Source organism: Eleginops maclovinus, chromosome 9 (assembly GCF_036324505.1).
Source record: "Eleginops maclovinus isolate JMC-PN-2008 ecotype Puerto Natales chromosome 9, JC_Emac_rtc_rv5, whole genome shotgun sequence".
NCBI classification, from domain to species: Eukaryota; Metazoa; Chordata; class Actinopteri; order Perciformes; family Eleginopidae; genus Eleginops; species Eleginops maclovinus.
Genome location: NC_086357.1, coordinates 20,951,615 through 20,977,989, shown reverse-complemented (window position 1 = coordinate 20,977,989; position 26,375 = coordinate 20,951,615). Strand labels below are relative to the sequence as shown.

Sequence of the window (26,375 nt, the reverse complement as noted above, 5' to 3'; positions counted from 1 at the left end):
CATGTTGTCTTTTATATGTGTGTGATAACCTGTGCGTTTCTAGGCTGTCTGCTTCACAAATGTCCCCATTGTCTGTGGAAATCCATTACATTTTTGAATGTGAGGGGTAAAAAAGATCAAGACCTTTGTTTTTTTAAATAGAAATTGGCCATTTAAAGTGCCTGCACCTATATTTTTTTCAAGAATGATGATGATTGATATTCTGATACTCTTGCTCGATGTTAGTAAGTATGCTACAACCCCTGCAGTTGCGTCATTGCATTTGAAAAAGTACCCGCAGATGCCACAGTCAGATGCTAGTTATCTTTACACAAATTCTCAGTGTTTTCACTTAACCATGATCGTTGTCTCAAAATATGTAATTTTGGGTCCTAAAATTTGAGAAAATAGACCAGGAACATTCTTGAGTTTGATGTTCAATACGGTGTGGGAAGGATTTTACAGTTTTTGTGGTTGTGAGTGTGAAAGCACAAAAAACTGGGAAACAAATATTGGTACATTTTCTGAGGAATCAGTAAACAATATGTGAGCCTGCAGGCTGTGCTTTTTGCATTACAGCCTCTGTCTTGAATCAGAGTTTCCAGCACATGGTTTATTTTGAAGTTGGGTCAGAGCATGCAACGCAGCTGCAGATATTCAGGAAATATTATTGTGGCTCCTTGACTATATTTCTTTTACATATTCTCTCCAGCCCCGTAACTGCATTATGTTTACTTTAACAGAAAAGTATATTTAGAGACTTTTTTTTATTGTTAATGTTATGTTACAGAGATCTTATTATACTCAATGTGAAACGAGTCCACGGCCTTCACAGTCATGTTAGCAGGTAGGTGAGGCTGTTCTTTGACAGTGCTTTTAGCCTTTAGCTGAATGCTAACGCTAGCATGGAAACATGCTAATGTTAAGCAGGGTAGCCTACAATGGTTGTGTTCACCATCTTAGCTTAGCATGATAGCATGCTAACATTTTCCATCGTTCCCACACGAAATCCTTTGAGATTTGTGAAATAGAAGAGAAAAAGTTAAAACCGTGGACGTTTTTGAAAATAGACATAAGTCAGTAGAAGTTCCTGACTGTACATGTATGTATTTTTTGCAAGAACAGAACTGAAGTTCCTTTGGTATCTTTTCACTTCTGGATACTTTGCTGTCTGTGTATACCTCCTGTCATTCACTCATGCACCACCTGCCTTGAGAAATTGTGAAGGTAATTAACCTTGATCTGTGTTTCAAATTATATGTGTTTGAGATCCTTGAAATTGCAGGAACTGGGCCTGGCAAATCTTTGAAAAGTTCTTGAATTTAATGTTAAAAACGCGTTGGAACCCTAGTTTGGACCATACAGACAGGGCAGTTTTTGCAGGCAACATTTAAACTTTGAGAATGGCCCCAAGTGAGAAGCCAAGAGGTCAACAAATTAATCACAATTCATCCTGAAGGCAACATGATTGTTTGTACTAAATGACTTGGCAATCAGTGCAACAGTTGTCAAGACATTTCACAACTATGAGTGAAGGCTTCATCCTCTGGGGACCTTAACTGTCTGTGAAGATTTCACGGTTTATGGCAACATATCCATTAGTTGTGGAGATATTTCACTCTGGACCATTAATTGGTGAAGCAACAGCCACCATTGTTGTCCCTAGAGTGCTAGCAAGCCTAAAAATGGTCAAAAGCAGCTGAGGAAAAACTCCATTCAAGTACGATCCATAAATTCCAGTTCAGGAGCCAAAATGCTTATTTAGCCTTTATTTAGTTAATTATTTCTATGATTATTATTACTTGTTTGGGTTGCAAATGTTTTCATTTAATTATAAATTCAAGCAATTGTCACGTGTGGTTTATTAATTTAGTTATTGTTTGTTTCATTTTTTAAATTAATCATCCATAACCATAACTTCAGTACAGACTTAAATTCAGGAATTGCGTCACAGCTAAGATTCAAGTTTAGTGTCCTGGCGACAATATTCATTGGGAATTGAGCTGCCACATCCAACAAATTCCTTCCAGTTATTTGTTATAGTGGAAGATAGTATTGTTTGCCATTAAGGAAACATTATACGAATTAAAAACCTCAAAGTAACAATGTTTTTTGAATGAAACCTTCACATTTCCAAATAACTTTTAAATTGTTTCAGTCTGTTAAAACAGTTGAGGCCACATCACCAGCTAATGGCATCCTTAAAGACGTCAGTAGAGGACAACCTCTCTGACACTTGACTCACACTTCTCATCTGGTTTGACTATTAGTGATGTGAGTAAGTGTTGTGTTACAGGAAAAAAAAAAGCAGTTGACAGGGTATTTTTGAAGTGTGTGAGCATCAGATCTGCATCCTTTGATAAGTGATGTATTTGCAGCGTTCTAAACATTCAAAATCAATGCTTGACTTAAATTGTTACGCGGAAGCAAGAAGCAATTTTTAAGTTCTATAAATCTGTTATAGAATGACAGAAAAATGAGTTCAGTGGCCGAAACGTTACTTTGAATTATGGTTGCTTCAGGCTGTAGCTGTCAAAGAAAGACTCTTTTCAGGAGGAAGAAGAAAGCTTTCTGATGGAGCGTTGGATTCGCGCTTAATTGAAACCTTATGTGTGGCATGTGGAATTCTGGGACTTTGGCACTCACCCAAGAATCCACAGAATGTGAAGGTTTTTTTTGTTGCCTCCCCCTCTCTCTCCTCTCCTCTCCTCTCTCTCTCTTCTCCCTCAATTTTTTCCTATGTGTGCAGGGGTGTCTTACATCAGCCCGGGTGAAGGCGACTGACGGTCTGAGGGCAAGCAAGCGAGAAGGGCTCTGATTGTAACATCCAGCCGTCCTGACTCACTGGAATAATCCCGAACAAATGGTCTGAACGGATAGGACGTCTTAAAAGTAAGTAATCATTACCTTTTAGACTTTTAACCATAACTCTTTGCTGTTTCAAACCATTGTCTCTAAAACTCAATCTGACCATGTTTCACAAAGCCCATCAGAGTACCTTTAAGTTTCCTTTAAGTATTTCACAGTTGGAGCCTGAGTTGCACGTTTGAACTCCATGTACCTTTTGTGTGAAGTAGCTTTTGATTTGCTGTCCACTCTTTGAAACTGCAGAATAGAGCGATGCCAGACTCAAAGTCCTCTCTGCTCTGCTGCAGATCCAGCTGTTTCCAACTGAAGCCATTAATAAATGCTGTTTAACTTGGCTGTGGTTATATGTAATTAAGGCTCATTCCGCGATTTAAACACCTTTTCACTTCAAATAATAATCATGGTTGAAGAAAGGAGTATAAATGAAGGAGGCTTCTCTCTCTAAATGTCATCTTTTTACAAGCGACATAAGAAGTGGGACAATGATGTGACTCTTATTTGAATGCCTTGCATCAAGCTTCAGCATCTTTGTTTGCCTTATTGTGGCGGGGGAGTCAGTAAGTATATTTTGGAAAACTTTAACAACTGCCTCATTTATGGTTTGTTGTGGTCAGCTGATGAAATGTTGAATACTCAAGTTACAGCTTTGAAAAAAGATTCCCGTCCCTGCAGTGCATGTCCTGCTTTTGAGTGGTGGAGGTGGTGTGTAGGTTCTTCAGTGTTAGGCAGGTGTTACTTAGGTGGTACGTAGGTGTCCACCGATGGTATGTGGGCGATAGTTGTTCCACACAGAGGCCTCTCTTTCTACCTTGTTGAAGTTATTTGTTAACCCAACTAGACACAGAAGAGTTTTGTGAAGATTCAAGAATATGTATGAGCTCACAGCTCTAAAATGTGAATAGTCAGCGAGAAGAGAGGTGAGGTGAAGCTGATCAATGGAGTAATTGTTATAAAGAGGGTAAGGTGACCCTCAGGTCAGGTGCGTGTGTGTGTGTGTGTGTGTGTGTGTGTGTGTGTGTGTGTGTGTGTGTGTGTGTGTGTGTGTGTGTGTGTGTGTGTGTGTGTGTGTGTGTGTGTGTGTGTGTGTGTGTGTGTGTGTGTGTGTGTGTGTGTTGCTAAAATCCCCAAAATGTGTTTTTTTCAGCCTCTCCAATTGTAGTTCTTTTGCCAATTTTACATCTTCGAAGTCAAATAAAAATAGGTTTTGTGATTGTTGATCCAAAAATAGTCTTCAAATAGAATAGACTTTGAGCTCTAGTAACTTGGAAATTTGAGACTATTTAGTTGGTTTTTTTTAAGTTAAAATAGTTCATTGATCGATACAAAAGTATGGATAATCCTTAGCTGCAGGCCCGCAGGATGTTGAGATCTTCCTTAAATTGCTTTAATGCTTTTCAAACTGTTTTTGTTTACACCTCAAAATATTGTCTCTATCTTCAATTTTGTGAAAATGTCTCTTTACAGCTTTCTAAAACCTCAATAGCAAACTGTTTGTCATAGTTGAAAATCCATGCGTATTTCAGTATCCAGATAAAGATCTACAATGTCATGAAACATTTAGATTTGAATGAGAATCAAGCTTGTATTGTCTCACTTTGAGACTTCTATCAGTTCTCCTCTCTTCAGCCAGGCTTTTTTCTTTGTGCTGGTCATATCCTAGGGAACAAAGAAATCATAAAAACACAAGAAGACAAAGCAAGCTGAGGCAACAAAAAGTGAAATTACAAAACTTGACCACAAATTAAGTTTGGGGACGCATTGACTTCCACAAATGATTTATGACAGTATAAGAGTATTCGGGCGTGGTTTTTTTATTTTATGGCTGTTTTTGTTGTGTGCTGTCTTGGCTGGAACTATATAGGAAACCATCTTTATCAGGGTAAATAAGCTCATTGTCCAAGCGGAAAGAAGGGTTTATTGCTTATGACAGGAAAATATATGAAATGCCTGTGGTCGATTTCAGAGGGGAGTGGATAATGTACCGACATTATGTGTGTTTTATTTGTCCAGACAGATGGAAAACACTGAGGGAGACAACATTTAAGGGGGATTTGATCCCACGCAATCGCTCCATTATCTGGCTGTAATTTGAAATCTGATGCACGCACACATATAGGCTATACACACTCTATAAAAAAGAGGATAGAGGAACAAAATGATGTGTGTGTTATCACTGCATCTTTCTGACATGTCATTTCAATTAGCCACCCTTCCCTCCAATGTTTGTAGGCTGACTGACATCCTCACATACAGACCCTAATCACACACCACAGCAAAGTCTGTCATTTCAATCCCACATTCAAAACACTGCACTGGAGGCACCCAGTGCTTACTTAGCTCGGCTGTAACTCAAGGCAGACGTTGTTTGATTGGAAGAGTTTTCAAATCAATGCCTCTGGCAAGAGAAAACCAGCTGTGCACTCGCTAGCTGAGGTGCATGCTGTAATTTGGTATAAATAGCAGCATTTCAGGGAACATCCTCCCTTAAATACTGTTGACTTTGTTTCCCACACGTGCTTGAACTTCGACCCTGCCCAAAGCAGCACCCCACTCATCACTACCATTTGAGGGGGATTAGGTTACTCGTAGCCTGAAGCAGGCCCGCTTCTGTCCCTCTTATTTCTGAGCTTCAATTACTTGTTTGTCTCTGTCTTGAGGTCTGGGTCCTGATGAGATGTTGATGTAGTTTTAGTGACAGGAAATATGATGTTTTTTATTTTTATTTTTTCCATTTTGGGACAATTAATGAAGGTATTGAGAGGTTGTTTGATTTGATACAGACTGCAGAGATGGCAGCTCAAATTAAAAAAAACTAAATGTAGTTGTGAAAAACAATCATACTGAAGTAAACGTACATTAGTATTTGCATAAAATATACAAAAGTAAAAGTATTTATTATGCAGAACGGCTCATTTCAGAAAAATGTCTATTATATTATCCAATTGTAGATGCAGTAATGTGTAAGCATCACTTTACTGTTGCTACATTTTTTAAACAAAGTATTAAATAAACGTAGTGCAGTAAGAATATCCAAAATGTAGTAGAAGTTGAAAGTTGCCTAAAATGGAAACACTCCAAGTACCTCAAAATTGTACTTAAATACAGCACTGTAGTAAATGTATTTCATCACATTGCACCACTGCACATTAACACACAGTGCCTGCTCTGTGCTTGCACGTGTCCTCAGTCATTTAGTCATTCCTCATTCTCCTGTTTACAAGAAGCACTCTCTTTTTGTTGGTCTGTTTGTCTCTCCGTTCCTCATGTCCTCCCTGATTAGAGGCTGTCAGGGAAGATCTGAGGTAATATATTCTAACATCAAAAGGACCTCATGACCTGCTGCAGGCTGCCGCTGTGTGCAACGACAGCCCGGGCAGCGGATGAGTTGTCACTGCTGACGTATCACGCTGCATGGACCTCATTGGCCTTTTTATAGAAATGTTACTATCTGCTCTGTAGTTTTTTAAGTGAATGTGTAGAGAGTGGAGTTGTGTGTTGGCAGTTGTGTAAAAACAGCAAGTATATTCATTTAAGTACTTTACTGAAGTACTTTTTGAGATACTTTCATCATATTTTACTTGGAACTATAGTGGATTTGACTATCCACATTTACAGTATTTGACATCTAAATTTACTTTTCAGATTTACATTGAAATCACATGATAAGCTTATAAAATGTGAGGATTTTTTACATATAAGCCAGTAATTTACATTATTGTTGGCTTGTGACTTGAATTGAAAAAAGCAGTGACTGGCTGCGTTCTCAAATCTTTGCACAAGTGTATTTAGGAGAACATTCTTTGTCTTTATTCCATCTCCCTTAGAACTTTGAGATTTATATTTGGATCCTTTTGAGTGGCCTTACCCTTACTTTAAAGCACTAGACTGGAATAAAAAATAGTATCAAAATGACTTCACCTTGACCAGCTCCAACAGTAAGACACATACTTCACATACTTTAAACTCATTGAACTGACACTACTTTTGTACTGCAGAATATAGCACAACAGTATAGAATATGTCCTTAAAGAGGCACTATTTTGCTTTTGGTTTTTATGTCACACTTGCGCTTCTATTGGCTAGCGCTCCAACACATTGTACATGAAGGCCAAGGGGTGGGATATCTCTAAAGCAGTTGACCAATCACAACAGAGCCGGCTAGCTAACCAATCAGAGCAGACTGGGCTCTGGTTTCAAACAGAGGGTGAAAAGAGGTGATGCAGCACAGGCAGTATGAGAAAAATAAAGAGCTTTTTGAACATTCAAGTCTGTGAACTTGTCTCAGTAGAGGCACAAAATACAAAAGTGAACCTGGCATATGTCCTTCTTTACAATGTCAAGCTCCTCGACTTAGATTATAAATGCATACTCCTGGTATTTATTAAGTCATTATATGCTTAGTTTAGGAATACAGGTCTGCTTTCGCTGTTGAAATGAAAGAAAGCTGTTCTCGTCGTAGCTCAACGTCGTAATGCTCTAGATTTCCGCAGCGTGCAGGGGATGGACCGCTGCTCGAACGGAGGGAAATGGAAAAAAAATGGAATCTTGGCGTCGACGAGTGTTTTTTCCAATCTCACAGTGTAGCTGTAAAGTTCCGGGCCTGGATTCTCAATCAAAATGGAGTTGAAGATTTTAATTCTTCTCTCCTTACATAACAAACACAACCGTTGTCATTGCACAATATATTCACAGCGAACTGTAAGGAGTCTTTGTTGAAATATTGGTCAGATTTTGCAGGTAGATTAAATACAGCCTCTCTTGCACTTTCTCACTTTCTGTCTCCCTTGCGGGCATTAAGCATCAGCTGGTTGACTTTTAAGAGTACCTGCACACCTGTAATTATAGGTCCCTGAAGGCACCATCAGTGAAGAGCTTCAGCAGGTGTGCTCTGACCTGCTGCAGAACTTTAACAAGAGAAGTTAGTGTTAAAGACAAACCTCAAAACTTAACCAGCCCCAAAAGTAGTTTCATATTACTGTGAAACTATTGCTTACGCAGCACAGTCTCGTTTTAAATCCTCTCTCTAGATCTAGATCTATATCATTACATGTGCATATGTGGTGTAAGATAGCCTAAAATTAAGCATGTGGACTGGAACCCTTCTCCACAGGTGTCACATCTTCCCGAGACAATAGAGGGTTGTTTTCTTGTCAAGCACATTTAATTACATGTGTGGGTGTGGGTGTAGGCCTGCATGTATGTCCGTGCACCTCTCTCTCAGACTTTTACTGCGGTGTGTTTACATGGCTCCACCTGGGTCTGATTGGGAAATGTGATTTGGATTTCACTTAGTCCCATAAAAATAAAATATCTGTGATGCTATGTTTCAGCCTTCAGGGAGAAACAAGGAGATTTAATAGAAAACACATGTGGATGGTTACGCTGCGCAGCATACGGGCACACTGTATAGCAATCAGGCCTAGCACCAACAGTGCACATAAACACACACACACCCTTATACTGTATATATACCGTACATGCAGTTTATAGCCATGAGGCCGGGGCATGATGTCTGGAGGACGTAGATTTGAGCAGGAGTAGTTGTTGATATTATTTTAACGTTGTGCAAAAAAGAACTGCCTTTTCTTTGCATCTCATTTACCAAGCAGAATGTTGGCCTAATTTATTGAACATTTAACAGGGAAAATAACATTTTTCTAGTCATATTTGGGCCTCTAACTTCCCCATGTGCAACGGAACCGGGGATGTTGCGGTTATACTGTATGGGTCTCTACCGCCTGACCCCCTAAAGCCCCACGCAATAGATTTATGGCTCCAGCTTTATATATATATTTTATATATTCACATTGTATGTATCAGTTTGTCATATGGATTGCATTTAGCTCAAAGCTCAGCTGTGCTTCAGTTGAATACGGCCTCACAGAGTTGCTAGCATAGATTCTGGTCTCTACTCCAGGTAAATACCTATATTGTCTTTCAAACTGCAGATACAGCTGCAATAATGGACAGGAGAATCTCTTGACAATAAATGCAGCTGTGACAGTAAAAAGTAAAACTCACTGATTATTATTTACACTCATAAAGTACATGAGTTGTGGGTAGATTAAAAAGCAAGAATCCAACATTTGGCTACAGGCTAATCATTTGATCACAAAATGCTGAACTTGCAGATCATCTTGTCACTTTGTTATTTGAACTATTTGAAATAATTGCATTTACATTTGACGTTATGGAGTTTAACAGAAATGATGACCTTTGTTTGAGCTTTGTGATCAAGAGATGTTATGTGTTGGCACTGGTGAAATGTAATAGTCTTAATTGTAATGTCACAATAAATTAAAATATACGGGGCTTAAATTTTACGAACACATTTACTTAAAGTATATTTTGTTGCTAGTACTTTTTTCCTTTTACTCAAGTGCGACTTTGAATTCTGTATTTTTACACTGTAGTTTTGCTACTTTTACCTAGGTAAAGTACTTCTTCCATCTCTGGTTATTTGTAACCTTGGAGCTTTGTGCCTCCTCCTCTCAGACAGTCTTTGGAGCGTTCAGCTTTTCTTGACCTGCCGAGGCTCACGGTGAAGCCCACAGTGTTGACTCTGCTGTGTGTGTTTGTGTGTGTGTGATAGAGACAGACCGGGAACAGAGCCAGTTTAACCTGCGTGTTGGCATTACCGTCTTTCCCAGGGTGCAGGACCTGGTGGTGCGGCAGCGGGCTGGACTCGACCCTCCAAAGAAAATCTGATTTATTTATACAAACAAGAAAGCCTGGGAAAACAAAATAAAACTGCTGGAGGACATGGCAGCGAGCTTTACTGAACACATGGGAGTGTTTCTGCAGTTGCAAGACGTGTTGGAGGTGGATTTGTGTGTCGGAAGATTAAAGTACTTTGCAAAAATACTTATTTATGGCCTGTCCTGTGAGAAGGGGATAGAAGGAGTGCTCAGATCCTTTACTTCAGTACAATTAGAAATACTATGATTTACTCCATTATAAGTCAAAGTGAATTAAAATGTTGCAAGAGTACAGAATTATAATAAACAAAATGTACTGCAATTATCAAATGTAAAAAGTATTGAGTATATGCAAGACAGCACTTTGTATGTTATGAATACAAATGCAATTAGTGTTTTTGTCTCATCATTGTGGTGTTGGAGATTGTCAAAGTTGGGCAATTGTTTTTATTGTGTACAGTATTGCATTTCTGTATTTTAAAGCATGTGTTCTCATGTATGTTAACTCTAAAACTTGAGTGTTTTGTTAATGCAGTGAACTAAATTACAATATTTACCTATACCTTTAAAGGTGGGGTAAAGGTATAGGTAGCATAAAATTAAGATACTCAAGTAAAGTACAACTATGCCGAAACATTATTTACCAATGACTAATCTGTGATTCTCAAATATATGTAATTTGTGCATACACTACAGTACCTGTATCTCTGTGTGTTTGAGCTCTGTGGGTTTCTGAGGGGAGTATCTGACCTTCACCACTTCCTGAATGAGCAGAGTGGGAGCTGATAGTTATGGGCCGCAGACAATTTTTCCTCCAGAAGTAGACGTTCAGGTCAATCGTCTATTCAGGAACGTTCTGCTCAAAGTTGACGTAATCAACTGTGCGTGCTCCTGTTAACATTTGTTGTTGAATAATAACCTAGATTAACACAAAAGTCCAGTCAAAGTGTTTTTTTAATGTCTGTCCAGTCTCTATTCTTCTGATTATAAGCACTTTAACATATCTGTGTTACACTCTCACATACCTACAGTATATCAGTCCCAGAGTGAGTAACTGACATGTTAGATGTTGTGTTTAATGTGAAATGTCATGCCATAACTCCCACTGGTACAGTATATACAGTCATTTGCCACCACATTTGGTATCATTTACCACATATGGTTTTGTTTTTACACGTGATCCTCTGGGAGAAAGTAACAGTGCTGTAAACGGCTGTCATGCTTTATAATATCGTAATGGAAATATTTTAAGATATGGAAAGTAGGTCTGACTTTCATTATTTACACCAGTATACTCAAATATATTGCGAGTATTTCTAAATGTACACATGGAGTTTGCATTATTTTAAGGCTACATCCCCTGATAAACTGAAGTTCTTGTTCTTCTCTGCATCTTCTCACTTTGTTTCTATAGGTCTGGATCTTCTCTGATGTGTCTTTTGAATGTGTCAAACATGCTTCTCTACTTTAAATTACCCTGTTTTGATTGCCTAACACACTTTCAGCCCAAGTTTATTTTTGGTTCCTTTTCTGAAAGCCTTTCTAGATGTCAGTGGACCTGACTGTGGTTTGTTTTGATAAATGTGACCCTGGAGGGAGCCGTGTTTTGGTGTAGGCTTTCATGAAGGTTAGCTGTCTGACAGATATGTTTTCATGTCGGGATGAATTAAGAAAAAAGACGGCTATGTGTTCTCCAAAAACGTCACTGTGTCACATTTAGAGAGAGGTTGTGTGATTTGTTGACCGAAATGTGACAGATAGAAATTCAATGCAACGCTAATTAAAATACAGTGGGAAAAAATATGTAGGACGTGTAGAGCCACTTTCATTCTTAATGCGTGCAATGGTTGCTAACATTGGTGATGCTAACGTACTGATGGTTAGCAGGGATAATGTTTGCTTACATCTAACTTATAGCATGCTAACATCAGAGTGGCTGAAGTGAATGGTTGGTTAACAGCCTATTGCGAACTCCTCCAGATGTAGGTGAACCTAGTTTATCTGGCCTTTAAAAATGAGAGCATTCAGAGAAGTGATATCCAAACCCAAACTGTCATGTCTGCTGGTCGTTGCGGAATGATCAGCAGTAAACACCGGGCTGTACGTGGAAGGATTTGTTTTTATAGAAAAGAAACTAGAATAATTTAGCCTCATTCCCACAGTATGTGCTCCTGGGTGCTGAAAGACAACTGTATCTCTCTCTGCTCTGGTCTGACATACAGGTGGGGAAGGTTTTGGTATCTCCTGCCTTTTCCTGCTTTTTCTCTCAGGAGCTCTGAAGGGTTTGTGCAGCTGGTCCTTGTTGCGTTCCTCCGTCTCAAATCCCCCTCGTCTCTCTCTTGTTTTACTGTTACTTCCCATGTTTTCCGTTCAGAAAGATCTGTGTTACTTCAAGGTGTAGCCGTACATTTTAAAGAGCAATGTCACACGTTAAGTTGCACATACTCGTCAGTAAAAGTGAAGGATTTCTGTGTGAAAAAACAACATTTTGAGGAAAGGAAAAGCATGTAAAACACAATGCTTTGGACATTTTCCAGATTAATAAACAGCAAGTTACATGTTAAACCTTTAGATGATCTGAACATGTTTTAATAAGTTTATTGCAGTGTTTCCTAAAATGTTCTAAATATCTCTGAATGTGAAATGAGAAAATTCCTGGAGTAGACACTTTTGGGAAACCAGGACAGGACATGAATACGTTTTTCCTGCTGCGTTCCTGTAAGACGAGAACAGAGAGAAGTTTCCAGAGCTGTGAACCTGTGTCTGTTACTCCAGTGCTGCTAGATGATCTGATTTAACTATAGCAGAGGCTGTTATGGTGGAATAACAGCTGTTTACTTACTTACTTCACACAGCTGTATCCAGAGGAGGTATAGCAATACAACTGATGGACAGGAAATACATTTTCCATATTTCAATAATCACTAAACCATGTCCAAGACAAGACAGTTTCTGATGTTGAAATGACTGTACAATCAAATAAACAAACTCAAAGTATAACAATTACTTTAATCTCATATTTGCAGCTTGAATTCTGAGGATATAAACATACAGTATATGCATGTCTCTTATCCAAAGCAACTGACATACACTTCAATATTTAAATTATCTCAAAATGCAGCTGAGGCTTTTATGAGTTTCATTATTACTTTCAGATACACTGCTTTGATTTTGTCAAGGTCTAAAGTGTGGGAGAATTTCAACCAATTCATCATCTGGGAACAATAGATGTTGACATTATATTTCATGATAGTTTTGGATTATATTTTATTTTGTAAGACTGAGAGACTGAGCCACATCAAGCCTGTTTCAGCAAATGGTCATCAGTGTTGTGAAATGTACAGTGTTTTGCAGTAAATGGGCTAAAACATGCAAACCCGCCATTATGGTCCTTTGAGAGTCTCCAAACGTTGAACCTCAGTTCTCTTCCACGAAACAGCACAAGCAGTCTTTACATACATTTTTCTTGAGCACATGGTAAACACATTTTTCACTTCTTAATGCACACAAGCCATCAGGTGTTTGTGTTTCATTAGCCATGAAAAGCCGAGAGGAGTTAAGCTTAGTAAAGGCGTCTCAGTGGGAAGTGGCTGTAATCTGAAGCACCAGGAAATGGAAGTAAAAAAAAGCAATGAGATTATGTGTTGAGGGCACAATGAAAGAGGCAAGTCAGACCTTAATTAGTGTCACAAAATTCAGTGGGTGGACCATCAACTCTGGTCGCACGACATACGTTTAGGGTTGTTTTTACAGGATTACTTTAAAGGCAAAGCATTTGACTCTTAATTCAAAACACTTTGGAGAATACATTTTTGTCCACAGCCCCTGTACTTGGAAACTTAAACTTAAATAAAATCATATTTCCAAATGCACATGCCCAATCACTGCAGCCAGACGATGTGGAAAACACAGGAAATAGTTTTTCAATATCAGGTATCTTTATAAAATCCAGCCAGCTGCTCATAAATAGAGTACATTTTGGCATGAGCTCAAAAACAACACGTCTGGATTCTAAAAGGCAGAGTGCAGCATGTGTCAACCTGCACTTCATTTCTGTCAGATATTAACAGAGGTTATCAGAAGAGTTAGCAGACAAATAGATAGACAACCCCTGATGAGCTCAAGCAATAAGAGAGAAACAAAGATGATGTTAAAGGGATTATTACTTCTCAGTCACTGACAGCAGATTGGACAGTTTTTGAATGAAGGCCTGTACTGTAGTGCTACTCCCATTGACCAGTGTGGAGCATGGCTGCTGATCCTTGTGTTATTTCAACGGGGAAACGTCAGGAAAATGTTGTTTTTGGCTGATGATGAAGACCAGGAAACGTCTGATACACACACACACATTGATGTCTATGTGAAAATTCCCACAGTACCCTGGTAGTTTTGTTTTGTGTAATGTTTAATTGGCTTTAGATGACCCTGCTTTCAATTTTTTTTACATAGGAGTTGTAGCACAAAGCCGGTTGCCTGCACTACAATGGGGATACTCAATCATTAGACAGTGGACAAAGCAAACATAAAAGCAATTGGAAAACATCTAGACTTCTTTATACTAACATCAACGTGTCTCAACAGATGTGTTACATAAGACACACTTAACCTGGGGCAAACAATAACACTTATATAACAGAGACTTTGCGCATTAGTAAATGGGCCTCTGCTGGTTTCTACAAGTAGTTAACTTGGTCACAGTCAGATAGCAACACTAAGCTGTTTAAAGATGATATATTAGGCTCTTTTTCAGCGTCAAGTTTGTAATTGGTGACTGTACTTTGACATGTTTACATGCTTTAATGTTAAAGGAAACTCTCACTGAAGGGAACGTTGGGGTCATAGACTTTTCAGACTATCTACATCCACCTATAGAACATACTACAGGAGAGGGAAACCCCCCAAAGCATGACAGGGCCATTGTGAAGCAAACTGAGAGCTGGTTTGATAGTGTGTGTGGAAACTATACACATACTTATCATTTTATCAACATTTAATACAAAAAGTTGTGTGAGATGTTACTATGGGTGAATGCAGGTCATTCTTCCTCTGTTTTTTTAACTCTGCTTTTGTGAAAGTAAATGTTTTGCTGTGTTGTTGGACTGAAAGGTCAGTTTGGTTGTCGGAGGCGGCTGGTTGGCGCTGTGTTGCTGCAGCTGAAGTCATGTCTGTGACTCAGTGTCTCTAGGTCTCTTTCTCTCCTTCACTCATAATTGATTGACACATCATTTGTTGCTTTAATTACTTTGTCATGTGTAAAATAATAAGGCTTCATTTTAATTGCATATGAACTATTCTTTCTTGTATGGTTATTATTAAAATATCTCCACTGTTAGAATTTAATAGGCCGTCTCTCATGGAGTGATAAAGCACTAAATAAATGGAAAATTCCGATTGGTGGCAATTATTGTGCCTTTTATTGTGTGGAATAAAAGACATGCTTCCAATTAAACTCCTCCTTTCCTCTTGTTTATGCAAACAAATCTGTGGTTCCCATGAACACAGAGGAGTGAGTAGAAAATAAAAAGTTTTGTCTTGCCAACAAAAGATAATTCTCACAGTTATAGCCTTGCAGTCAAACTTTACAATAAACTGTTCATCACACATGTTTGTAACCTGCTCTGTGCATCTTGTCTTTCAGATTGTAGGCCTGTCTCTGTGCATGTGTTTGGGATGAAGCGCCTGTGGGACGTCCACTTCCTCCTCCTCATCCTCCTCTACCTGTTAGGAGCTGTCACATCCCAGGTCAACCCAGGTCTGTGCTGAAACGGCATCTTATATTTCTCTGTGCTATGGTTTAGGTGTTTGTCTTCAAGTCTCCAGCTGCAATGATCTCATATTTAAGAGTTTGTGAGTACTGTAAAATGAGTTTTGTGTCCAGTCCAGACTGTGACTGATTCAGTTTTTGGATAAGTGCTGCTTTGTGGGAGCCATGTGGTCCCCAAGCCTCTTTGATCCCAGCATGCACGCCTTTCTGCAGCTCTCCCTCCACTGTACGGGTGGTTTGTGTGATGTCAATTTATTTTTTAACAAGGAAATAGAGTAGCAACATTCGGTGGGCAGAGACAGAGTTGAAATGGTAGAAATGACAGCAGATATTTGCCAGTAAAAACCCTGTTTATGACTTCAGTCTCAAAGCCTCTGTCATCACTCTGAGCTTTCTTCATTGCTGAAAGGATAATAAATGTGATGTGCTCGATGGTAATTAATGATGGTTTTGTCAGAAAGGTTCAACACAGAGGTCACACTGACCAAACTCTGCCAAGCAATGTTTAAAAAAAGAGAAATAGCAGTGGAAAAAAACGCCCCATCACTTCCACATCCTCCCGCCTCAATCCACCCCCTCTTCTACTTACAAAGTAAAACATATGACATTATATTCTTCACTGTTATACTCTAAACATAACCTCTTTTTGAGGGTGTAAACAAGCATGAGGTCTTGATGAGAGCATGAGGTTTTTCTCAGTCAACAGTGCTGAAGAGAAATTACATTTTTCAAACCAAAAACGAAACAAACAAAAAGTTGTTTTGAAGACCGTACCTTAAATCCTTTGTATTTTCACAGAGTGAGCTGCACACACAAATCAGTTTTTGCAACACCTACACAAATTTGTTCTTTGTGCCAAAGCTAACAGAAAAAAAGAGAGCGGAGAGTTTTATATGAAGTTCTTAAAAAGCGAGTAAGACACAGAGAGGGTGAGTGAGATAGAGATCACAGAGCGGCTTTATAGAAGGAGTTTCAAGTAAAACGCTGTGTGCACACTGTGGTTACTTTCATGCATATGTCTGCTTACACATAAGCCTATATATTAATAGCTGCATTTCTGTCCGTTTTAACCAGATGTGAATGTAACTTTGGATGCTTGAGACATTTTCCTCAGAATCTTGCTCCATTTTGAAATCGGCAAATTTTTCACAGGATAATTTCTGAGGCATCTTCTCAACTACACTTAATTATTTCAGTGTTAGACCCTTGTGGGAGTGACTTTCTTTACTTGTCTCTCTTTAAGCTGTATGTGACTGTGTGTGTTTGCACGCATGCATGCATATATCCACATGCACACGCATACTGTGGATCCAGCTATCCCACTGGAGTCTGTGGCTAATGCATACCAGACATTCTGACAGCAGGAAAGTCCATTCAAATAGGCTCTGTCTTTCTCTCCAGTGTGTGTGTGTGTGTGTGTGTGTGTGTGTGTGTGTGTGTGTGTGTTTTCGAGTATTTGACCACTCATAAGTCATGGAAAGGTCTCTTTGTGCGTCTGATCACTGTCAAAGTTCAACAAGTTCAGCATTCAAGACAAAGTTTTTGTATCCATAATCTGACCCCAAGGGATTTACTCACTCGAAAACCACCAGCGATTTTTTTTAATAAATCATCTCCAGGGTCACAAAAAGCTTGAATCTCAACCTGCTCTGATATATGGGAGCAGGATACATCCAGCTATAATTCTGTCGAAAGCTTTAGTTCTGCTGCATTGAGAAGAGGGTCATTTTTCCACAGCCTGGAAATATTCATGGCTGAATTTAGTAGAGCTGAGATGTTGAGTGGTGCCAACTTTCCCCTGTTTAAAATTCCCCAGCAATGGAGTTATACCATCCCTGTCTTTCCCATTTTACTCGTGAGTGGGCGAACTTTATTTCACTGTGGAGGGGGGAGGAGGTGTGGACATGAGCAGAGGAGAAGAGCAGCCACAAATCAAGCAGTATTATTATGGTGTGGGCTTTTCTCCCCAAGGATGTTTACAGTAAACATTGAGTCAATAAATTAACGGATTAGGAGATTTTGTTCACTGTTTTAACTTTTGTTTTTCGACTACTCCTTTTCAAAAGAGAAAGGATTTTCCTTTGATTTTATAACTTCTTGAAACTCATGCTACTACTAAAGTTTCAGCTTTCACTGATAAACATTAGACCAGAGTTTTAGCTTCTTTAGAAACAACTCTGATGCTGGCTACACGTTGGCAATGGTTGACAGATTTCGGGTCAGATTCACACTCCAAAAAATGTGCGTTTCACAAATGGTCTGAAAGATAATCTGTCCAAAAGATCCTGTAGTATGAGAGGCTTTTGTGGACATAATATTAATGTCACCAACGGGATTGGGTTCACCTCGACTAAGATAATAAAATCTCGCAAATTGAAAGGAGCTGCAATGGAATATTGTGCAAGAACACGCAATACTCCATGTGAGCAAGCTGACGGGAATGTGTCACCAGCACATAAACTCAATGTAAAGCATTTTTAAAATCAGTTAAGATTTGAAAACCTCTGAGTGTGCACCAGGTTTGTAAGAGAGGGTAAAGTTAACAAAAACAGTGAAGTTGTGGGTCATAAACCAAAACAATGGGATAAAGGCGGCTAAAACGCTTTTCAGAGCTGATTCAAACTCGAGAGCCTATTTTGGGGTTTATCCTTTCCTGTATTGGCTATATATGTTTTATTTTTTTGGCCTGAAAAGCCTTAATTGGACTCCTTTGTTTACTTCTGTAACATTATGACATCCCACGCTTCTATTGCCTAGTGCTCAAACACATTGTACGTGATAGGCTAAGTGGCGGGACATCTCCAAGTGGTTGACCAATCACAACAGAGCCGTCTAGCTAACCATTCAGAGCAGACTGGGCTCTGGTTTCAGACAGAGGGTGAAAAAAAGTGCTGCAGCACAGGCAGCATGAGAAAAATAAAGACCTGTGTTGAACGTTAAAGCATGAGAACATGTCACAGTAGAGCACAAAATACAAATATGAACCTGAAAATTAGCATAAATATATCAGATTTAAAAACGGCTGTAATTTCTACTTTTGGCTTTTTTGTGTGCATGTGTGTCTGTGTGTGGTGCGTGCGTGCGTGCGTGCATACTCGAAGCCAGCAGTTGGACAGCAAACACTGCAGAACAAACCTGCCTTTCAGTAGTCGGTTTGCGGTAAAAAAAATCAAGAGGTGAGAGAGAGAGCTTGGTCCATCACTCCCTCACCTCTCTCTCCCTCTTTCCACCACACAAGGATGGTATTTTTCCACCTTTTTCCTGGGTTGATATTTTTAGATGCTGTGGCTAAATGTTAAACCTGAAGGCTGCTGGTAGCGTTGGTGGTGGTGGTGTGTGTGTGTGTGTGTGTGTGTGTGTGTGTGTGGTAGAGGGGTAAATCTGTGTATGTGTGCGTGCGTCCGAAGCAACACACTCCCCTGCCCCCATAGCTCACCCCTGGGGTCACCTCTGAGTGGGTTGGATGGATAAATAAACACAGCAAAAACCAACATTTGGAAGAGCGGTCACACATCCGGCTCCATATAATGACGCCGTCTCTCTGACTCTCTCGAGGATGTGGTTAAAGACTCTGATAATGACTCCTATTTTCATCAATTATGTCCAAAGCCATTGCTAAATGTTTTCCCCAACTAGTGATGCTGCATTTCTTGTGTGTGTATCACTGTAATTTTATGATTTTTGGTTTTATTTTCTCTGTTACTTTCCCCCATTTCAGGGTAGAAGAAAAAGTGAGGGAGCCTTTGCAACAAAGATTCAAAGCCAAAAATGAACCTGGGTTTTATGGCAACTCGGATACCAAAGCGCTCCAATATTCCGTAGAATAATTACACAATTTATTGAATGCGTATCATTTAGAAAACAGTACCAAAACCAGTAGCCTTATGTGCTTCACTTACAAGTACAACTTTTTCTGTACTTTATTCAGATGATACGAATGAAGGCGTTCAGTTTGGTAAAAGACAACCAAAACTCATCACCAGCCCAAGGATTTTTACAGGAAAACATTCTAAATATTTATTAAATAACTGTATAAAACTATACAATTAAGTATTAATTGCAGATTTTCAAACATTTTCATTTAAAAACAGATCTACAGAATGTAAGGGTAAGGAAGGCTGCATTAGTGGGCCAATCACTTGTCACATTCAATTGAAGAATATCCGTGGGGGTTGGCTGTGAGCAAACCCAATGAAAGCTGTCATTTTTTCCCGATCTAGCTACAAAAAATGATCAAATAGCTATTATTAGATTGGAGATGTTATTTTCAGTCAAGAACCATAACACAACCCTTTTCACACAATCACGCAGCATTTAAATTAAGATGACTTTTTGTGATTTGGCCAACGTGTGGAGACAGTAGGCGTAAAAGAAGCAAGGCTGCAATGAACCCCTCTCTTTCTTCGTCTCAATGTCTGTTCAACCTCTTTACCTCTGTGTGAATAGACCTCATGTGCTGCTTTCCTGGCTTTCTAAAGGAGGCCGGAGCGCCAACCACCTTAAACCCCGAAACCTCTGGAACACGCTGCACCAAGGACAAATCCAACATTTCAGCTACTTGATGCCAGTGATTATCATCCCAGCTTCTGCAGTTTTCTGTATTAAACATTGAAGTGCCTTGTCATATTATCCTGCCCTGATTGGATTTGGAATAATGTATTGGATATCTCTGCTGTTTCTCTTGAAGCCGGTTGTGCTATACTTCATCTATCATACGTGCAGTTTGAGCACCGCACCTATCATTAAAAAAATAGTTTGGAACCAGATGCAGTCAAGGATACCGCTAATATGCTGAGAATGTGACGACGATTTCTGTTGGTATGGTCTGCTTATACGAGACAAAAGGAGTGGAGTGGAGGGATGTAAACATGTTGGTCATTGGTTACACAGTGGAGAGGGCAGCATGCAGCAGAGGTCAGAAAGGACAAGATGCAATGAGAAAAGTGGAGGCGAATGTAGACATCTGGAAGAGTTTTTGTTTGTCCTCCTGTAAGCTGTCACTGTGTCACTGCCAAGACGAGGCCTGCATGCGTGCGTGCGTGTGGTTGCTTCCATGGTTTTGTGTGCACACAGACAGACATGTGAGCAGAGTATCAGGTCATCGGTCCCAAACCTCCAGGGGATTTTCACATCTTGACTTTTGAGCAAATATTTGGAGAAGATCAAGAAGAAGAGGGAGGGAGAATCACAGAGAGAGAAAAGGAGGGACAGAGAAGGCCTTGAACCTCGAGCTCTGCTGTTGCTGGCATCTTCTCAAAGGTTTTTCTGAGAGACAAGGGGCCAGGCTAACAGGGTCAGTCCTCCTTTAACTTCCGCCTCTTTTTTCCCCTGAAAGCCAACGCTATCATATGTGCAGAAATTAAGTTTTCCCAAAGGCTCTGTTATCCATAAATGAGGCTAACTAGCGGTCACATCCTGCTGAATGGAGTTATCAATGTTAGGCCAAGAAACACGCTCAACCCAACCCTACATGTTAGGGATAATGTTGGTGAAGGTTCTTTATTCATTACTCACTGCCTCGCTGCACATTAACCCTCTTATTACACAGCTTCCAACTCAATGAACCAACGACCTGATTCACAATTTTTATTATAAAATGGTTGTATTGCTTCCTCTAAGACAAAAATAGTCTGTTGATCATCGATCAAGGTTTTCTGTAACTGTCCGAGTCTGTTCACATTTTCTTTCCATTAACCCGTCTTTAGACACTGCCAGACCTCATTCTCATTCACATGGCTCATACTGTGTTACCATTAGTGTTTACTTCCTGTCTGTTTGGTTCTGATTTTTCAGTTATCCAGCCCTCTGCCTTTTAACCTCTCTCCTTCTCTTGCGCTGTTTTTCTTCTCTTTTCTGGGTACAGTTAAGCCGTCATGATTACAAAGTTTTGTGCTCTCCAAAAATATTTAAAGATAATATTCAAAAAGTATTCCACAGAGTTTTCTGATGGATGAAAACTAATGTTTGTTGTCCTCAGCTAATGCTTAAATTTACCGGACTTCTTTCTGTAGTTGATACGACTGCACATAGTCCCCTTGATCCTCTTAAACAGCGGTATGTTAGTCAACATAATTCAACTAAGCCGTGCAACCAAGATAGATGAGGTGCAATGAAAAATCACACTTCGTTTTTGCTTTTGGAAACACCCAGAAATCAGTTGATTCATTCAGAACCTTGTAATAGATTCCATGTTGGCTGGGTCACGCTCAGTTTGACACTAGCTAGCTGACTCTAAGTGCAATTAATCTTTTCCAAATCCCGCTGTTAAGTTTTATCACCTTTCGCCACTGAATGGGACAAATGAAAAGAGAGAGGGGTGAGACCACACAGGAGGAGTGAGAGGAGACGTGAGGGGGAGGACGGACTTGCAGGAAACAGAGGGCATACTGCGTCTATTGACCGCACAGTGGGGGCGTGATGGGTTCAAACCTGCCAGCTTTACCACACACACACACACACACACACACACACACATGCTGCTTGATACCACGGTGTTTGGACTGGCAGAAACACCGAATGGATCCAGCTTATTATTTCAAAAAGGTAACCTTGATTTAAGTGTGTAGTTGCTTGGATATATATGTATGTGTGTGTGCAGGCCTCTCGCATCACCACGCCACACCTTCATACAACACCATCCATCACAGTTTGCAGGTTTCCTGACAGGAGCCGTGGTTTAAGTGGTTCTGTCTAAAAAATGTCTGGTGAATGTTGGAGGACGGTTTCAAATTTTCAACACCGTCCAGCGCTGTGGTTGTTCTGAGAGAAGTGAGGGTGAGCTACGTGTTTCAGGGTGTGATAACTCAGGTAGACCTAAATACCATGACTGGAAAGAAAATCCTGCTTAAATAGAGACACTGTTACAGATTTAGGCAAGTGTATTTTAGTGTTCTTTGCTCAAATAAATGTAAAGAGGGAGCTATTTTAAATGATTGTATAAACAAACCTTAAACTGTAAAGTGCAACAGATACAAATGTGCAATATTTCCATCTGAAAAGGGGATGCAGAAAAAGTTAGTTATCATGAAACACTTCCAGACAGATTCAGTGATAGAAACTTGGTGACCATTTTTCTCCGATCATTCTCACGTTGCTTGGAAGAAAAACTAAAACAAAAGTAAATATTATATCTTCCTGGATGCAATATAATGACTTAATCCTAGGCTTTTCTGTAATTCTGTTTTTTCCCAAACTACATACTGGTCATCAAAAAGGGACTTACAGTAAGTTAGAATAGAAACATTGCTTAACTCAAAAAAGCTACTCATCAACAACATCGCCTCTTATTACTCACTTCCCTCTTTCAAATACAGGATGGGTGTTTCTAAACAAACATCAGGGTACTGTGTTGACCTTTATCTGTTGACCTTTGTTGTTTTTTAGGTGTGTGTCGGTATCCTCTGGGCATGTCTGGAGGGAAGATACAGGACGAGGACATCTCTGCCTCCAGCCAGTGGTCGGAGTCCACAGCCGCTAGATATGGCAGGTAGGTCTCTCACACACACACACACACACACACACACACACACACACACACGCACACACACACACACACACATGCTTCATGGTATGTTTACCCTGATAATGAGTTAGTGTGTGTGTGGGTGGCTTATCCTCCAAGGTGCCTGTTTATTTGCAGTAAGCCGCAAATTGGGGTATCAGTTCTACTTACAGCCACATCATTAAGGAGGCATGTGTGTTTGTGTGAGTACGTGTGCAGAAGAACTTGGGTGGCCTTCGAGTATCAGTATAATGATGTAATACACTTTCCCAATCCATCTGGCTGTGTGTTCGGTCTCCCCCCCCCCCCCTATCCCTGTAAGTCCCCTACCCAAAATGAACCCTTTAAGATGAATTTAAGGCGCAGATGTTTTTATAACCGGCTATAAGGACTTAAATCCACAACCGCACTCACTTTTACGTTCCTCTCACCTTTTCTTCTCCATCCTGTCCTAATTTTTCTTCCACTGCTGTAATTGTAACATGAACATCCACTTCTTCCTTTAATCCATTATTTTCCTCACCCTCCTTTTTTCTCAGGTTGGACTTTGAGGAGGGCGATGGCGCTTGGTGTCCAGAGATAACAGTGGAGCCAGACAGCCTGAAGGAGTTTCTCCAGATCGACTTGCGCTCGCTCCACTTCATCACCCTCGTTGGCACCCAGGGGCGTCATGCGGGCGGCATGGGAAATGAGTTCTCCCAGATGTACAAGATTAAGTACAGCCGCGATGGAAGCCGCTGGATCTCGTGGAGAAACAGGCAGGGCAAGCAGGTGAGTCCTATATCAGTCGGTGCTTTACATATGCAGGTATAACAAGAGTTTTCCTGGCGTTGATATCACTGTTGAATCAATCTGACCTTTAAAACAAACTTCTGATAAAGATGCCACCGTGTACTGATACTCATCATCCGCCCTATGCTTTTATAGCCTGCCATTGTTTTTGTCTGGTATCACTGTGTTTATGGTCGCAGTAGAGATTGGTAATTGCGCTAATCCTTTAATTCTTCACTATCTATGAGTTATATAATTCATTCTTAAGCATTAGGGAGCTTCTGCAGGAGGTCAATGTGTGTTGGTTCTTCCTGCAGGTGATTGAAGGAAACAGGAACGCGTACGACATCGTGCTCAAAGACCTCGAGCCGCCCATCATCGCTCGCTTCGTCCGCTTCATGCCCGTCACTGATCACTCCATGAACGTCTGCATGAGAGTGGAGCTCTACGGCTGTGAATGGCTGGGTAAGAGGAGGAAAGGATATGATGAAAAAAGAAAGAAGATATGTAAGGACTGATGAGCGAGGAGGAGGAGGAGGAGGAGGAGGAGGAGAAGAAAGATGACACCTGAGCTGAGGCACCAGTCCTTACCTTTGAGCGCATTAAGATATAAAGGATCAGCTGATCTCTGTGACCTTTACAGCTTTATATTTTACACTTTTGTCTCTAGACTTCTAAGGAAACATACATAGCTTTATCAACATACAAACATAAGACAAAGACAAATTAAATGAATGATTATTTGAATTTCTTCTAAAGCTTGCACATATGTTCTACTTTAACCCAGCATAAAAACATGACAGTTGTTTGAACAGCACTGTAAAACACTGCAAGAAACCAGATCACCGACTAAATACTGACACATTTTTATATATGCTAAAAGAGGTTTATGTGATGCATATACAGGAGTGTTTCAGATACAGTAGGTATTTGCTAAAACAATATGTGGTGAGTAGGGGTACAAAAGTGGAATGAATCTTCAGAAGTGTACAGCAGGAGGAATGATGGACTCATTGTAGATATAATAGTGTTATAGAAATGTAAGACGTTTATAGTTTTCTTTGCTTTTCAGATGGTCTCGTTTCGTACAACGCTCCAGCAGGAGAACAGATGAACTTGCCGATTCATCCTGCCTCCCTCAACGATTCTGTCTACGATGGAGCGGTCATCCACAGGTGTGTGTGTATGTGTGTTTCAATTGTATGTGTGTCAGTGTCTTTGTGTCAGTGTGTTTGATATTCCCTACTTCTTCCTTTTTCACACACCACTTCACCGCTTCATCACAGCTCTCATCCTGCGTCAGTGCATTTTTCCCTCACCTTGTGTTTGCCCTGTCGCCATGGTGAAAGCAAAGAGACAGCAGGCGTTGGTGGGTCATCGTGGTTTTCTTAATTAGGCAATACCTCATAGGAATGACTGAGTCAAGCCTTTTCATAAAGTTTAGAAACTGGACAGAGAATAATAAGTGTTTACATTATGTGAATAACGTCCTCCATGACACAGGCAGGCTTCCCTTTGTCTGTGGTGGCAACAGAGCAAATGGAAAATAAAATGGCCCTTATTGCAATATCACAGCCAGCAGCAGATGTGCGGAATTGGTTTTACGATGCTGCCATCTGGTGTTGAATGTTAGGACCAAGCATTTTCTCAATTTGGGATTTCTTTTTGTCAAAACAGCATGAAAATAAGGCATTGCACATGACTGAATAATGAAATAAAATGTAAAATAAACATACGGTAATTATTGCTGCATAAATGTATGTTGCCTTTTACTGTCGTACATATTTAAGGATGCTTTATATAGTGTTGGGTCTACGCTGATGCATAATATACAATTATCGGAATAAGCACAACGTTTTAGAGCTCAGAAAAAACAGTCCTAGTTTTCAGCTTTGTGGTGATTTAACTAGTTTGTTAAACTCAAGAAGTAGAATAATTCTTTTACCCCATAAATAAAACACATTAATCTGAAAAGAAAGATAAGCTGTCGGAGAAATGTAGCGAAGTAAATCGACAATATCTGCCTCTCATATAACAGTAGGGAAGTAGACATTAAAGGTGCATGAAATAACAATACTCAAGTAAAGTATAAGTACCTTACATTTTAATTTAAGTACAGTAATTGAGTAAATGCACGTAGTCCCACTGTTGTATTTTGTGCCTCTCTTTTAACACTCCCTTGTTTCTCAGTATGACTGAGGGCTTGGGCCAGCTGACTGATGGAGTGTGTGGCCTGGATGACTTCACACACAGTCACGTCTACAATGTGTGGCCCGGCTATGACTACGTGGGCTGGACCAACGAGAGCTTCCCCAGTGGATATGTGGAAATCATGTTTGAGTTTGATCGCATACGCAACTTCACCACCATGAAGGTGAGGATCCTGAACATACAAGCTGAATTTATATACCTCCCCCAGTGTAGAGTCGTTCATAACTTTCATCAGTAGTGAAAGTCTCCCCACATGTGGCTTTATCTTCTTCTCTTGGTTTCAAGATGGATTGCAAACATCTTTTAAGGCGCACACCGCCACCTACTGTACAAGAGTGACATTTCAGCATCTCAGACATGGGTGTATAGATCCATGATTTTAACCTACTTTAGATTTGCCTAAGAAACACTGTGTGACCTAAGAAAGTAAAGAGTGCCTTCTCTGAAATGAACGAATAATGCTTTTTTTTTTAGACCGTATGAGTTTATTTGAGTTAATAAAAGTATCAAACCTTTTGCGTTTTGACATTTCTTGCATAATATAGTGTCAGTTTCTCAGTGACAGTCCAATATAATATATGCA

At 39.9% G+C, this 26,375-nt stretch overlaps 1 protein-coding gene across 6 annotated transcripts in view; it reads left to right on the top strand.

Annotated features, from left to right (window-relative positions):
- Positions 1 to 2,728: 2,728 nt before the first annotated feature.
- ddr2a (discoidin domain receptor tyrosine kinase 2a) overlaps positions 2,729 to 26,375 on the top strand; it is a 29,918-nt gene continuing 6,271 nt past the window's right edge. For all 6 annotated transcript variants that reach the window (XM_063892189.1, XM_063892186.1, XM_063892190.1 and 3 more), the window contains exons 1-7: positions 2,729 to 2,871; positions 15,184 to 15,297; positions 22,693 to 22,795; positions 23,350 to 23,581; positions 23,899 to 24,046; positions 24,654 to 24,756; positions 25,772 to 25,955. In XM_063892189.1, coding sequence (XP_063748259.1) covers positions 15,216 to 15,297; positions 22,693 to 22,795; positions 23,350 to 23,581; positions 23,899 to 24,046; positions 24,654 to 24,756; positions 25,772 to 25,955 — 852 coding nt within the window. In that variant the 5' untranslated portion in view covers positions 2,729 to 2,871; positions 15,184 to 15,215. The remainder of the gene's footprint in view (positions 2,872 to 15,183; positions 15,298 to 22,692; positions 22,796 to 23,349; positions 23,582 to 23,898; positions 24,047 to 24,653; positions 24,757 to 25,771; positions 25,956 to 26,375) is intronic.